This window comes from Gobio gobio (assembly GCF_949357685.1).
Source record: "Gobio gobio genome assembly, chromosome: 12".
NCBI lineage: Eukaryota > Metazoa > Chordata > Actinopteri > Cypriniformes > Gobionidae > Gobio > Gobio gobio.
The window spans coordinates 1,928,757-1,944,827 of NC_137105.1; the positions used below are offsets into that span (position 1 = coordinate 1,928,757).

The following is a 16,071-nucleotide window of genomic DNA, read 5'->3' on the forward strand; positions in this document are numbered from 1 at the left end:
TTTTAGGCTAGTTTTGGGTTAGTTTTGGGTTAGTTTTGGGCTAGTTTTGGGTTAGTTTTGGGCTAGTTTTAGGTTAGTTTTGGGCTAGTTTTGGGTTAGTTTTGGGCTAGTTTTGGGCTTGTTTTGGGTTAGTTTTGGGCTTGTTTTGGGTTAGTTTTGGGCTAGTTTTGGGCTAGTTTTGGGTTAGTTTTGGGCTAGTTTTGGGCTAGTTTTGGGTTAGTTTTGGGTTAGTTTTGGGCTAGTTTTGGGCTAGTTTTGGGCTAGTTTTGGGTTAGTTTTGGGTTAGTTTTGGGCTAGTTTTGGGCTAGTTTTGGGCTAGTTTTAGGTTAGTTTTGGGTTAGTTTTGGGCTAGTTTTGGGCTAGTTTTGGGTTAGTTTTGGGCTTGTTTTGGGCTAGTTTTGGGCTTGTTTTGGGTTAGTTTTGGGCTTGTTTTGGGTTAGTTTTGGGTTAGTTTTGGGCTAGTTTTAGGCTAGTTTTGGGCTAGTTTTGGGTTAGTTTTGGGTTAGTTTTGGGCTAGTTTTAGGCTAGTTTTGGGTTAGTTTTGGGCTAGTTTTGGGGCTAGTATTGGGTTAGTTTTGGGTTAGTTTTGGGCTAGTTTTAGGCTAGTTTTGGGTTAGTTTTGGGCTAGTTTTGGGGCTAGTTTTGGGTTAGTTTTGGGCTAGTTTTGGGCTAGTTTTGGGCTAGTTTTGGGTTAGTTTTGGGTTAGTTTTGGGCTAGTTTTGGGCTAGTTTTAGGCTAGTTTTGGGTTAGTTTTGGGTTAGTTTTGGGCTAGTTTTGGGCTAGTTTTGGGCTAGTTTTGGGTTAGTTTTGGGTTAGTTTTGGGCTAGTTTTGGGCTAGTTTTGGGCTAGTTTTAGGTTAGTTTTGGGTTAGTTTTGGGCTAGTTTTGGGCTAGTTTTGGGTTAGTTTTGGGCTTGTTTTGGGCTAGTTTTGGGCTTGTTTTGGGTTAGTTTTGGGCTTGTTTTGGGTTAGTTTTGGGCTAGTTTTGGGCTAGTTTTGGGCTAGTTTTGGGTTAGTTTTGGGCTAGTTTTAGGCTAGTTTTGGGCTAGTTTTGGGCTAGTTTTGTTGTGAAAACCTGGCAATCCTGCGTTGATTCACAAATTCAAGGCAGCATTTAAAAACTGACAATAAAAATCACCTCACATGCGATGCACTTGCTTGTTTTCACTTGAAGACTGAGGCTGACATGATCTTATCGCTATAGCAGTCCTTGCACACGTGAGTTATTGCAGGCGCATATCAACACGTTTATCATATCGGCATAATTTTTTCATATCGGCCGATGGCGATTTTTATATTTTAAGCGTTTATCGGCCGATTCCGATGTTGTGCCGATAATATCGTGCATCCCTAATACAAACAACAACAACAACAGGGAAAAATCGGTATTTCAACTTAAAGCACTGTTTGTATCCGGATCTTTAGGTTGTATTTATTTGTCCTATTGTAATTGTTTAATAAGTTCTTATTTGATTAATGACCGTTTACTTGAGAACTTTCTACTTATATTAAGCAATTTTACTTGTAAGATTTTGGTCATATTTCCCACCCTAAGCGATAATGTTATTAAAGCTAGATAGCACACAACTGGACCAGCCTTTCTCTGTAATACCAAACAAGATTCATGCTTTTTGTTTGTTTTATTGTCATGTGTGACTATTGTGCATCTAATATGGTAAATGTGGCATCCTATGAAAAAAAACAACAAAACTGGAAAAATCAGTAATTTTGATCTCAGAAGGAGGAAGAAAAAAAATTATATATATATATAGATATAGTGAAATCCTGAGATTGAGCTATGAGGAAGTGTAAGTTTACTAAAACTTTGTTCAATTTGAATAAATGAATTTGCTTTGCAAGTAATTTTGTGATTCTGCATTTCCTTTGTATGTTTTTTTATTGCGTGATATGGGTCTTAAATTTAATTCATAATGGTCTTAAAAAGTCTGAACCCTTAACTGTCACTTACCCGTATACAGGCATTCTACATTTACTTCACTATATTACTATTAAATCCTAATCTAGTCATGACAAACTATAAATCATTGGAAAGGTCTAAGACTCAAGAATACATATTTGTGGATGATTTTGCAGAAAATATATATTTTGGAAGAGTAATAGATTAATATATGACAAGAGTGTGCATCAAAAACAGGAGTTTTCACCTTTGTAACAAAAAGTCAACAACCACACTTTTAATCATTCAAACTTTGATTTTCATGCTAAAAGTTCATAACATAAACATTGATTCTAGTATTTAGCCAAAAATATTCAGAAAATAATATTATATATAGAGAATATCTAACTAGGACCTTTAGGAATCACCAGTATGGTGTTTAACCCCTAGTGGATTGTTGGAGGTTACGCAGCTAAAAACTCATTTTTTGAGTTTTGGACCTACATTTTTTAACATAACTTGGTTAGAATTTTCTGTCTTTTTTAGGCTGAAACCTATATTAATTTATATATTTTTTAATAAAATAAATATGTATTTTATTATATTTTTATAACAATAAACTTAAATTTCAATATCTTTTATATAATTTAATTCAATAATTTTTCCACTCCAGCAATAATCTGCCAAGTGTCTTCTTTTAAAATAGACCAACCATAAGTCTTTAGTCCAAAGGGTTCATGAATTACAACCATTTAAGTTTGGCTAGTGCATTTTCACATAAATGCTCAAAAAGGGGGCGACAGTTAAAGGGTTAAAAATGACTTGGTGAAACCTGCATAAACCCTGTTCATTGGTGGAATGGCGGCTGATAAGGCCTAACCTTAGGTTAATGATCTTACTGTGTTATAATGAGATTATTAGTGCCTTTCATCATGTTATAGGAGCGCTAACACTTGAGGCCGTGTATTAGTGGTGTCAAACACACAATGTTAGTCACGTTTTCTCCTTCCTGCACTGGTATTATTTATGATTCATGATGGTTTCAGTGTGTCTTAAGTCACAAAGCCTGAAGCTTTAGTGATCATTTGCGGTTTCAGAATGACCCATGACTCTTTCTTTCTCTCTTCCTCCAGCATAATCAACGGCTTCGCCTTACCGCTGAAAGAAGAGCACAAGATCTTCCTTTTAAAAGTGTTGTTACCTTTGCATAAAGTGAAGTCACTCAGTGTTTATCACCCACAGGTACGGTCTTATCCAATCTGATGTTAGGTTTTTAGGATTTTAGGTTATTTTTTTACTGTTTAATTGTGTTTTTTTACTGTTTAATTGTGTTTTTTTTGTTGTAATTTAAGATACATTATGAACTGGTTATGTTTCCTGCTAACTAAGCACATTTTTATATATCTTAATGTATTTTTAATAAAATATATGTAATATCAGGGTTCCCACTCGTCCTGGAAAACCTGGAAAATTGATGACAAATTTTCCAGTCCTGGAAAAATTAGAGAAAATGTAAAATGTCCTGGAAAATCTTGTTGTTGTCTGGGAAAATTCTTTAAAAAAAAAGATCATTTCTTTAGCCGAGTATAAAGAGTTTATCGCTGGCCCAAACAATTAGCGCTGGTTGCAGAAAGCACAAGTTCAGGAATTGATATAAAGTCACATTTGTGTGTTATAAAGTCAGAATTGCAAGATATAGTCAGAATTGCGTGATATAAACTCGCAAGTCTTTTCTTCACAAGTGACTTTTTTGCGCAGTTGCGAGTTTATATCTTGCAATTCTGACGACTTTTCTCAGAATTGTGAAATCTAAACTGCAATTGCAAGTTATAAAGTCCAATTCTGAGGGAAAAAGAATTGCGACAATTTTCGCGTTTATATCACAAATATGTAAACTCGCAATTGCGAGAAAGTCAGAATAGCGAGATAAAAAGTCACAATTACCTTTTCTTTCTATTCTGTGGTGTAAACAAGCTTCCATAGTCATAATGTGTGATTAAGAGCTCATATTGAAAAATGCTGGATTGTTTAGTAATGGCAATAAACTGGACGGCTTTTAAAGACTTAGAAAGCAATATTTGGCGTAATTCTTGTCTTTTATTCCCGCCGTAGTAAAATGTAAAATGTCCTGGAAAATCTTGTTGTTGTCTGGGAAAATTCTTTAAAAAAATATTATTTCTTTAGCCGAGTATAAGGAGTTTATCGCTGGCCCAAACAATTAGCGCTAGTTGCAGAAAGCACATGTTCAGGAATTGATATAAAGTCACATTTGTGTGTTATAAAGTCAGAATTGCGTGATATAAACTCGCAAGTCTTTTCTTCACAAGTGACTTTTTTGCGCAGTTGCGAGTTTAAATCTTGCAATTCTGACGACTTTTCTCAGAATTGCGAGATCTAAACTGCAATTGCAAGTTGTAAAGTCCAATTCTGAGGAATAAAGAATTGCGTCAATTTTCGCGTTTATATCACAAATATGTAAAAAGTCAGAATAGCGATAAAAAGTCACAATTACCTTTTCTTTCTATTCTGTGGTGTAAACAAGCTTCCATAGTCATAATGTATGATTAAGAGCTCATATTGAAAAATTCTGGATTGTTAAGTAATGGCAATAAACTGGACGGCTTTTAAGCAATATTTGGCGTGACCTTTGTCTTTTATTCCCGCCGTAGTAAAATTGAAAATGTCCTGGAAAATGGTTGCTGAAAAAGAGTGGGAACCCTGAATATATTTTAGTACTGTGATTACAAAATAAACAAAATATGTATGTATGAATAATATATATATTTTGTGGGAAAATGTGCTAAATTATCATAAAAAAAAGTTATAAAAAAAAACAAAAAAAACCCTAAATGATTCTAAAAACGCCTTAATTTGCGGTATACTTAATTAGTTAACTGTGATGTTTCAGCTGGCGTACTGTGTGGTGCAGTTTCTGGAGAAGGACAGCACACTCACTGAGCCGGTGGGTTACAGCGCCATCTTGTGTTCACTCTCACCTCTGCTTTATGAACATCTGTTTATGTTTTTATTCCTGTATTTGCACGTGGGGCCTGTACCATGATGGTAGTTTAACAAACTCAGGGTTACAGGATTAGTTTAGAGTTGACAAAACCAAACCAATCTATTCAGGCTTTGTGTGTCCCATGATGCTGCACATTTTTGTCTTGTTTTCAGTCCAAATATCTAAAAAATCTTACATTAAGAAGCATTTACTAGACAAGCAAAAGTTTTTGTCTTGTTTTGGGGGAAAAGAACTCAAAATTAAGGCAGTTTTTTGCTTAAAATACGCAAAATAATCTGCCAATGGGGTAAGAAAAATAATCTTAATTCAAACAGAAAACAACATTATTTTTCTTACCCCATTGGCAGATTATTGTGTGTATTTTAAGCAAAAACTGCCTTAATTTTGAGTTATTTTCCCCCAAAATGAGACAAAAACTTTTGCTTGTCTAGTAAATGCTTCTTAATGTAAGATTTTTTAGATATTTGGACTGAAAACAAGACAAAAATACTAAGTAAGAAAAGCATTTTTTGCAGTGTGATCATCAGCTTTCTCTGTCAACTCAGGCTTTGATCTGGAGTTTAGCTGTGACATCATCAGTGAACAGCCAATCACAGGCTGTGGATCAGTGAAACAGATTCATTTCTCTCTTCTGCAGAATATTACATGATTGAAAAATATTAAGAATTTAAACAAATTTACACAGCAAGAAGAAAAGAGCGGTCAATAAAAGAGTACAACTTATTCACTACGTCAATGCAAGTAAAAGTTCTGAAGTTAGTTTAGTTGATATACAGAGAATTGAGTAATGTAGAAATTCTTATAGCTTTATTTATTGATTTTAAAGCTTATTTGTATGACCTTTGTATAGGCTGTTTATATACATTTTAACTAAGTGCCTATTAATGATTGATTAACTAAAATGATACATGTGTACGGTATAATAATTATATAAATGATATCTAAATCATTCAAAATTATTATTATTATTATAAATAAGCATTGTTAAAAGCCAGACGCTTTAGTCTTTAATAGCCATTTGATATAGTGACCTTTAATGTGGATAGAAACAGGGGGCGTGGCTTCATTGCATCAGAGGCGTGTCACTTTGCTCACAGCTGATTGGTCCAATTTCAGTTTGATCTCTTATCCAGAACATAACCTGACCTGGGGCCGATACCATGAAGCCGGTTTAGCTGGATAGCCAGATATGTTTAAGCTTAGTTTGTGCTAATCCTGGGTTTTAGGTACCATTAAAGTGGTTTGGATTTTAGCCGTGTTCATCTCCATAGTAACTGACTCTCCAGGGCAGATTATGTTAAAGCTATCTGGCTTTTAACAATGCTTATTTATAATAATAATACTTTTGAATGATTTAGATATCATTTATATAATTATACCCTTATATATTTTAGTTAATCAATCATTAATAGGCACTTAGTTAAAATTAATATTAATAGCCTATATAAAGGTCATACAAATAAGCTTTAAAATCAATAAATAAAGCTATAAAAATGACTACATGTGATCTTAAATGTTCAATTCTCTCTATATATCAACTAAACTAACTTCATAACTTTTACTTGCATTAACGTACAAGATATTTCCTTAAAGGGTTAGTTCACCCAAAAATGTAAATTGTGTGATTAATGACTGAGCCTCATGTGGTTGGACACCCGTCAGACCTCCGTTCATCTTCAGACACAAATGAAGATATTTTAGTGTAAATCTGATGCTCTGAAAGGCCTCCATTGGCTCAACTTTACACTCTCAAGACCCTTAAAAGACACTAAAGACTAAAGTTACAAAGTCCATCTCACTACAGCGGCTCTACAATAACTTTATGAAGACGAGAATAGTTTCTGTGCGCAAAAAAACCCTAAATAACGACTTATATAGTGATGACGATTTCAAAACACGGCATCATGAAGCTTCGAAGCGTTATGAATCAGTGAGTCGATTCAGCGGTTCAGAGTGTTATGAATCAGTGAGTCGATTCAGCAGTTTGGAGCGTTATGAATCAGTGAGTCGATTCAGCGGTTTGGAGCGTTATGAATCAGTGAGTCGAATCAGCAGTTTGGAGTGTTATGAATCAGTGAGTCGATTCACCGGTTTGAATCGCCATATTTCAGCTGTTTGGCGGTTTGACACGCGATCCGAATCATCATTCAGCTCACTGATTCATAACGCTCTGAACCGCTGAATTGACTCACTGATTCATAACGCTCTGAACCGCTGAATTGACTCACTGATTCATAACGCTCTGAACCGCTGAATTGACTCACTGATTCATAACGCTCTGAACCGCTGAATTGACTCACTGATTCATAACGCTCTGAACCGCTGAATCGACTCACTGATTCATAACGCTCTGAACCGCTGAATTGACTCACTGATTCATAACGCTCTGAACCGCTGAATTGACTCACTGATTGATAACGCTTGAAACCGCTGAATCGACTCACTGATTCATAACGCTCTGAACCGCTTAATCGACTCACTGATTCATAACGCTCTGAACCGCTGAATCGACTCACTGATTCATAACGCTCTGAACCGCTGAATTGACTCACTGATTCATAACGCTCTGAACCGCTGAATTGACTCACTTATTGATAACGCTTGAAACCGCTGAATCGACTCACTGATTCATAACGCTCTGAACCGCTGAATCGACTCACTGATTCATAACGCTCTGAACCGCTGAATCGACTCACTGATTCATAACGCTCTGAACCGCTGATTCGACTCACTGATTCATAACGCTTCGAAGCTTCATGATGCTTTGTTTTGAAATCGTCATCACTATATAAGTCGTTATTTAGGGTTTTTTTTGCGCACAGAAACTATTCTCGTCTTCATAAAGTTATTGTAGAGCCGCTGTAGTGAGATGGACTTTGTAACTTTAGTCTTTAGTGTCTTTTAAGGGTCTTGAGAGTGTAAAGTTGAGCCAATGGAGGCCTTTCAGAGCATCAGATTTACACTAAAATATCTTCATTTGTGTCTGAAGATGAACGGAGGTCTGACGGGTGTCCAACCACATGAGGCTCAGTCATTAATCACACAATTTACATTTTTGGGTGAACTAACCCTTTAAGTTGTCCTCTTTCATAGACAGCTCTTTTCTTCCTGTCTATTTGTTTAAATTCTTAATATTTTTCAATCATGTAATATTCTGCAGAAGAGAGAAATGAATCTCTTTCACTGATCCACAGCGTGTGATTGGCTGTTCACTGCTGATGTCACAGCTAATCTTCTAAACTCAGGATCAAAGCCTGAATAGATTGGTTTGGGTTTGTCAACTCAAAACGAATCCTGTAACCCTGAGTTTGTTAAACTACCATCATGGTACAGGCCCCAGGTTTCTTACATTTATGTCAACATTCACTCGCCTTCATGTTGTTTTTCCAGCACCAAACCAACACTAACCAGCTTCATATATGGTGTGTTTGTTTCTCAGGTGGTGATGGCTCTTCTAAAGTACTGGCCAAAGACACACAGTCCAAAGGAAGTGATGTTTCTGAACGAGCTGGAAGAGATTCTGGACGTCATCGAGCCCTCAGAGTTTGTGAAAGTGATGGAGCCGCTCTTCAGACAGCTGGCCAAATGCGTCTCCAGCCCACATTTCCAGGTCTGCTCACCTTGACAGAAAGCAATAATAAGCCAGAAATGAAAGCTTGTTAAAGAGTCTTGATGGGCTTTTCCTGCTTGAGTGTTGATTATCTCCTCATATTCTCCAGTGTTGCGGCTCCTCTCTTCCCAGTCTGTCAGTAAGAGCCCTGCATGTCTTAAAGGATTAGTTCACTTTTAAATAAACTTTTGCTGATAGTTTCCTCACCCTCATGTCATCCAAGATGTTCATGTCTTTCTTTCTGCAGTCGAAAAGAAATGAAGGTTTTGGATGAAAACAGTCCAGGGTTTTTCTCCATATAATGGACTTCAATGGGCTCCAAACGGTTCAAATGACAGTTTCAGTGCAGCTTCAAAGGGCTTTAAACGACACCAGATGATGAATAAGGGTCTGATCTAGACAAACCATCAGTTTCTGAGAGAAACCCAGCAGTATTTATGCTATTATTTTACCTCTTATCAGACGAACGTGATCATCTCTGAGCTCAGCCATAACTTCCGGCGAGTGAGGTCAAATTTGATCGTGGTCATAGATATATCGATAGTAGATGCCTCATTCTACTGATCTGTTTAGTCGCTAATGAGGCATCTACGTATACATCTATGACCACGATCTAATTTGACCTCACTCGCCGGAAGTTATGTCTGAGCTCAGAGATGATCACGTTCGTCTGATAAGAGGTAAAATAATAGCATAAATACTGCTGGGTTTCTCTCAGAAGCTGATGGTTTGTCTAGATCAGACCCTTATTCATCGTCTGGTGTCGTTTAAAGCTGCACTGAAACTGTCATTTGAACCGTTTGGAGCCCATTGAAGTCCATTATATGGAGAAAAACCCTGGACTGTTTTCATCCAAAACCTTCATTTCTTTTCGACCGCAGAAAGAAAGACATGGACATCTTGGATGATATGAGGGTGAGTAAATTACCAGCAAAAGTTTATCTAAAAGTGAACTAATCCTTTAAGCCCTATTCGCAGGGGATTAGTTTTATCTGCAGACCTCGTGTGATTTAGAAATTACTCCCCACATCTGAGTTTTGCGCGGCGCATTCGCACGGGATAAGCAAGCCTGTGATTTTACTCGAATTTACGGACTTATCTCCCGGATATGATGTCAAGACTTGTAAATGTTTTTTCGTTATAGATATAGCTGTATGAAATTATAAAGTCGTATCGATATCATTTTGATTGTTTTATAGTAATACAAATAATTTAGTTCAGTTAGAGAACAGACGCTACAATTAAAAACTGAGCAATATAATAACAATATACGGCGGAAGATTCAGTTTCAAAGCTAAATGTAAAAGCGCCATTTAAGCGAGTTTGTCATATGTTCTGTTTTTGTGTTTTTCATTAAGAATAATATTAAACACACCATTCAAGCAATTTACTCCCAAATTGGTGCTCATTCTAAAGTGAAAATATAATCCACGCGGCCGCACAGGAATTCATAACGGTGCGCATTATATGCAGCCGAACGCCATTCTTTGTGAAAGATAAAGATAGAAATGCGCACAGGAAACAAAAACCTTGCAAAAATTATACACGATCCGCCCAAATCACAGATGCCGATTCACACGGGACTAATGTTATCACAGGACCTCGTGTTCGCCGAAATATCGTAGGTAATTTACAGGGGAATTTTTACTTTACAAATTTCAGACATGGCCGATTCGCACGGGATTAAGATCACAGACATTCTCTGCAATTATTTCAAATCACACGATAAAACTAATCCCCTGCGAATAGGGCTTAAGATGCTCAAAAACACAAACATCTTCATTAAAACGAATTAATGGGGGGATATTGTGGGGCGGATCACATTCAGTTTCAATCAGGGCTCTGAACCGGTTCAAGGAACGAAAACGAAAACCGGAAACGAACTAAATTTTAAGAGGAACAAAAACGAAAACGAAATCAATTTAAATCGTTCTGAACAGAAACGTTAATTTGAAATGAGCATTAACCGGTTAATAACGTTATTTTATCGTTCTCTTTAATATTGTAATTTGTCAGTGGCCAATCATGAATAGAGTAGCTCCAGCATGTGCTGTGACGGATCAAGCGAGAGTGAAATGTCATCTGTGAATCTACGGTAACGCAAGTCAGTTTGAGCGCATTTACACGCCTCAAGTACATTTCTCTCCCCGCTGAGGTCATCAATGAAAGCGCAGGTATTGGAGGACATTATTTTTGTACGTTTAAATAAGCAGAACGGACTTTAAGCTCAAATAGTCTGATTTAGGCTAGTTTGTGGATTTCGTTTAAGCCTGTCCAAGTAGGCTATAGCATCTATCAAACATTTGTCCAATAGTCTTTCAGATTGCCAATACAGGACAGCTCTATGTTTTCTAAATAGACGGTTTCTTCGTATTAAATGGTGTTATATTGCATTAAATGATCAAGCTTTATTAGCTGACTGAATTTGATTATGGGATTGCGCAGTGTTTGCTTTGAAATTACCAGCATTAAAAGAGCAATGGTTATCCAGTTTATTTATTCTTTATTCATGCAATTTTTAAAACAAGTCGTGTTGAAAAGAAAGTAATGTACAAAGAATGTTCTCACTCTTCTGAAAAGAATTAGGCATAGTAAAACAGGTCAATATTTGTCCCGCTGTTTATGCTTTGTAATTAATGCATGTATTTCTGTTGTGGTTTATGAAATAAATATTCAAGTTTAATTATCATGCGTTATATTATTATTGAGTGAAAAATAAGTCTTTATTTATACATATTTGTTTAAAGTATAGGCTAAATTAAAATAACGTTATTAACCGGTATTTTTTCAAATCAAATTCAATGTTTAATGAGTAACGCAAAAACGGAAACGTTAAAATATCGATTCTGCTCGGAGTGAAAGCATTGATATTTTTTTTGATATGCGTTTCAACATCCTCTTTTAAAAACGTAAAAACATCCCTTGTTAACGTGTGTGTGTGTGTGTGTGTGTGTGTGTGTGTGTGTGTGTGTGTGTGTGTGTGTGTGTGTGTGTGTGTGTGTGTGTGTGTGTGTGTGTGTGTGTGTGTGTGTGTGTGTGTGTGTGTGTGTGTGTGTGTGTGTGTGTGTGTGCGTGTGCGTGTGCGCGTGTGTGCGTGTGTGTGTGTGTGTGTGTGTGATCCTCAGGTTGCGGAGCGAGCGCTCTACTACTGGAACAACGAGTACATCATGAGTTTAATCAGCGACAACGCTGCGAGAATCCTGCCCATCATGTTCCCCTCGCTGTACCGAAACTCCAAAACCCACTGGAACAAGTGAGTCACTCTGACATTAGCACTCACTCACCTCCATATTACTCACTATCCTCAATAACCGGTGAGTAACTTAAAATGCAGCCCATTTTAAAGAGTCTTTTCACATGCAAAGAGGCTAGCCAATTATAAGAGAGCTCATTTGCATATGGAAGCCCCATTGAAGTACTAAAACCAAAACAACCTGTTCAGATCAGAGAGGGTGGAAAATGGAAACATGCATATAAAAACTCACATTTGACTTTTTTGTACACCGATCAGGCATAACATTATGACCACTTATGATGGTCTCCTGTTAGTGGGTGGGGTATATTAGGCAGAAAGTGAACATCTTATCCTCAGAGTTGATGTGTTAGAAGCAGAAAAAAAAGGATTTGAGCGAGTTTGACCAGATTGTGACTGGGTCAGAGCATAAATTGTTCTTTAGAACTTTCTCTTCATCAAATAATCCTAAAAAAAAAAATTCAACACTGATAATAATCATAAATGTGTGTTGATCATCAGATATGAGTGATTAGTGAAGGGTCATGTGATACTGAAGACTGGAGTAATGATGATAAATCACAGGAATAAATGACACTTTACTATATATTCAGACAGAGAACAGTTATTTTACATTTTAATAATATTTCACAATATTTTTTTAATAAATAACATAAATGCAGCCTTGGTGAGCAGAAGAGACTCTATATTAGTGAGTAGAGATTGTGATGTTGTCAGATGATGAATAATCTCCTCTTCCTGTGGTTCAGGACGATCCACGGGCTGATCTACAACGCTCTGAAGCTGTTTATGGAGATGAATCAGAAGCTCTTCGACGACTGCACACAGCAGTTCAGAGCAGAGAAGAACAAGTAGGAAACACTTTCAGACTTACTCAGACTTTCAGTCTCGCCTGCCCATGCTAAATCTTTCCTTTCTCTCTGAAAATTAGAGAAAAGGCCAAGTGGAAAGAGCGCGAGGAGGCGTGGATAAAGATCGAGAACCTCGCCAAATCCAACCCACAGGTAAACGGACACACATCAGACAAGCCTTTATAGCATTTCAGTCAGTTGTTATTACAGGCCACCTCTGAAAATCATTCATCACGTCATAAACACTGCTCATAATCTGCCTTTTTGGAGACACGTGTAAACTGGGACTTATCAGCTATTGGCCACAATATTATCAATCAGGGCTCGACATTCACTTGTCCGAGTAAAAAATTTGCTTTTTTTTTTTTTTTAAATATAATGTATTCTGAAGCAATATTCTCACCAGTGTTCAATCAGCTTTGACATATTTAAATCTGCATATTTGTCATATTTTTATCTTTTATAAAGGGCATTTTCCCCATAATCTTATTAAATATAGGCTATGCTTCAGCTTTCCTTTTATATTTTTTTTTAAATTGATCTAGAAATGTAGTTAGAAGAAGACACTATAGGGCTGTTAGCAATCACATTAAAGGGGGGGGGGGACACTCAGTTTCAGTCAGTCTCATGTCAATCTTGAGTACCTATAGAGTAGCATTGCATCCTGCATATCTCCGAAAAGTCTTTATTTTTATTATAATTATAAAAGGAAGATGCGCTGTTCCGAGTCTTTCCGAAAAAAGCCGTGCGGCTGGGGGCGTATCGTGTGGGCGGAGCTAAAGAATGTCGAGCGTGCGCCGCTGTTAGTGTTGAGTGCGTCTGAAAGCTGCGTCATCCCTAAAAGCGGGAAAAAACTTTATTCAACATAAAAAATGGCTTTTAATCAGATACAGCCATACATCTATGATCCGGAATCAGACCCAGAGGCTGAAGTTGAACAGGAGCAGCAGCAAAAACGACTAGAGCAGGACATCTCTATGTGGTATAAGTTACACTAACTATACAATATGCTTAGCGGCTTGTGTTATTTACACATTTATACTTTAATTATATCGTGTGTGTGTGTTTACGCGTGGTTTGTGTAGACATGATTTGTAGTAAGCGGACTGGTTTTGCGCGTCAGGCTAGTGTTTACATAGAAAGACATGGAATAGTAGCGCATTTGAATGAAGAAGCGCGCTTATTTAGTTCAACATATTTCCCCACTCTTTGTGTATTGTTGTTTGGAGTGCTTTTACAATACACAAACATACACATATAGTGGCCAGCTAAACAAATGTACACACTATACATCGCATGCTCCATTGATCAATACGTGGTCATGTTTGGGCTACTTGATGGGCATAGGCAAAAACAGACATTTAAAGCAGTCTTACTCACTGCCTGCGGTTCCAACGTTGGGACCTTTATCGTTGGGACCGCTCCATCCTTCAGTATTAGGCGATTTGAAAATCCGGAAAAGCAAATTCCATCCACTTTTGCCTTAACGCGGGGTTATTTGGCTACGAGCCAGCGCTTTGATGGGCGTAGCCTATTGCTTTCACGCTCTCTCTCTCTCTCTCTCTCTCGCGCGCGCGCTCTTCCGGTAGAATTGTCCGTACGGCCCATACAAGGAAATTCCGCCCTGTTGACGTCAAGCGGACCCATGATCGAAAAAAACTTTCCGAAACTTATGACTAACAGGAAGTACTAATTTTGGCAAAGAAATACTCCCATTAAACGTCCACCTTAGCTTTTGAAACGGTGTCCATGTTTAGCATGGGAATCCAAGTCTTTAACAGTGCAAAAAGATCAGTATGCATGAAACAGCATTTCACCCCCCCTTTAAATAAATTACACTAAAAAATTACAACTGCATTAAATAATGTTATGAGATTGTTTTAAATATGTTTGAATATACAAATAAGAAATAAACTGAACCACCAGTAGGTGGCGGCAGGCTTAATGAGTGAGTCATTGAGTCGATTCGTTTAAACGCTGACCGGCTTAATGAGTGAGTCATTGAGTCGATTCGTTTAAACGCTGACCGTCTGAATGAGTGAGTCATTGAGTCGATTCATTTAAACGCTGACCGGCTTAATGAGTGAGTCATTGAGTCGATTCGTTTAAACGCTGACCGTCTGAATGAGTGAGTCATTGAGTCGATTCATTTAAACGCTGACGTCTGAATGAGTGAGTCATTGAGTCGATTCATTTAAACGCTGACCATCTGAATGAGTGAGTCATTGAGTCGATTCTTTTAAACGCTGACCGGCTTAATGAGTGAGTCATTGAGTCGATTCGTTTAAACGCTGACCGTCTGAATGAGTGAGTCATTGAGTCGATTCATTTAAACGCTGACGTCTGAATGAGTGAGTCATTGAGTCGATTAATTTAAACGCTGACCATCTGAATGAGTGAGTCATTGAGTCGATTCGTTTAAACGCTGACCGTCTGAATGAGTGAATCATTGAGTCGATTCGTTTAAACGCTGACCGTCTGAATGAGTGAGTCATTGAGTCGATTCATTTAAACGCTGACCGTCTGAATGAGTGAGCCATTTAGTCGATTCGTTTAAACGCTGACCGGCTTAATGAGTGAGTCATTGAGTCGATTCGTTTAAACGCTGACCGTCTGAATGAGTGAGTCATTGAGTCGATTCATTTAAACGCTGACCGTCTGAATGAGTGAGTCATTGAGTCGATTCGTTTAAACGCTGACCGTCTGAATGAGTGAGTCATTGAGTCGATTAATTTAAACGCTGACCATCTGAATGAGTGAGTCATTGAGTCGATTCGTTTAAACGCTGACCGTCTGAATGAGTGAGTCATTGAGTCGATTCGTTTAAACGCTGACCGTCTGAATGAGTGAGTCATTGAGTCGATTCGTTTAAACGCTGACCGTCTGAATGAGTGAGTCATTGAGTCGATTCATTTAAACGCTGACCATCTGAATGAGTGAATCATTGAGTCGATTCGTTTAAACGCTGACCGTCTGAATGAGTGAGTCATTGAGTCGATTTGTTTAAACGCTGACCGTCTGAATGAGTGAGTCATTGAGTCGATTCATTTAAACGCTGACCGTCTGAATGAGTGAGTCATTGAGTCGATTCATTTAAACGCTGACCGTCTGAATGAGTGAGTCATTGAGTCGATTCATTTAAACGCTGACCGGCTTAATGAGTCATTTAGTCGATTTGTTTAAACGCTGACCGTCTGAATGAGTGAGTCATTGAGTCGATTCATTTAAACGCTGACCGTCTGAATGAGTGAGTCATTGAGTCGATTCGTTTAAACGCTGACCGTCTGAATGAGTGAGTCATTGAGTCGATTCGTTTAAACGCTGACCGTCTGAATGAGCGAGTCATTGAGTCGATTTATTTAAACGCTGACCGTCTGAATGAGCGAGTCATTGAGTCGATTCGTTTAAATGCTGACCATCTGCATGAGTGAGTCATTGAG

General features: G+C 37.7%; 1 protein-coding gene across 4 annotated transcripts in view; it reads left to right on the top strand.

The window, feature by feature from the left end:
• Positions 1 to 16,071, top strand: part of ppp2r5cb (protein phosphatase 2, regulatory subunit B', gamma b) — a 76,719-nt gene that overhangs the window by 53,981 nt on the left and 6,667 nt on the right. For all 4 annotated transcript variants that reach the window (XR_013817577.1, XR_013817578.1, XM_079830328.1 and 1 more), the window contains 6 exons: positions 3,029 to 3,137; positions 4,804 to 4,857; positions 8,357 to 8,527; positions 11,653 to 11,780; positions 12,530 to 12,631; positions 12,712 to 12,784. Coding sequence is in view for 2 of the 4 variants with exons in the window: in XM_079830328.1 (XP_079686454.1) it covers positions 3,029 to 3,137; positions 4,804 to 4,857; positions 8,357 to 8,527; positions 11,653 to 11,780; positions 12,530 to 12,631; positions 12,712 to 12,784 (637 nt within the window). In the remaining 2 variants the exon portion in view is untranslated. The remainder of the gene's footprint in view (positions 1 to 3,028; positions 3,138 to 4,803; positions 4,858 to 8,356; positions 8,528 to 11,652; positions 11,781 to 12,529; positions 12,632 to 12,711; positions 12,785 to 16,071) is intronic.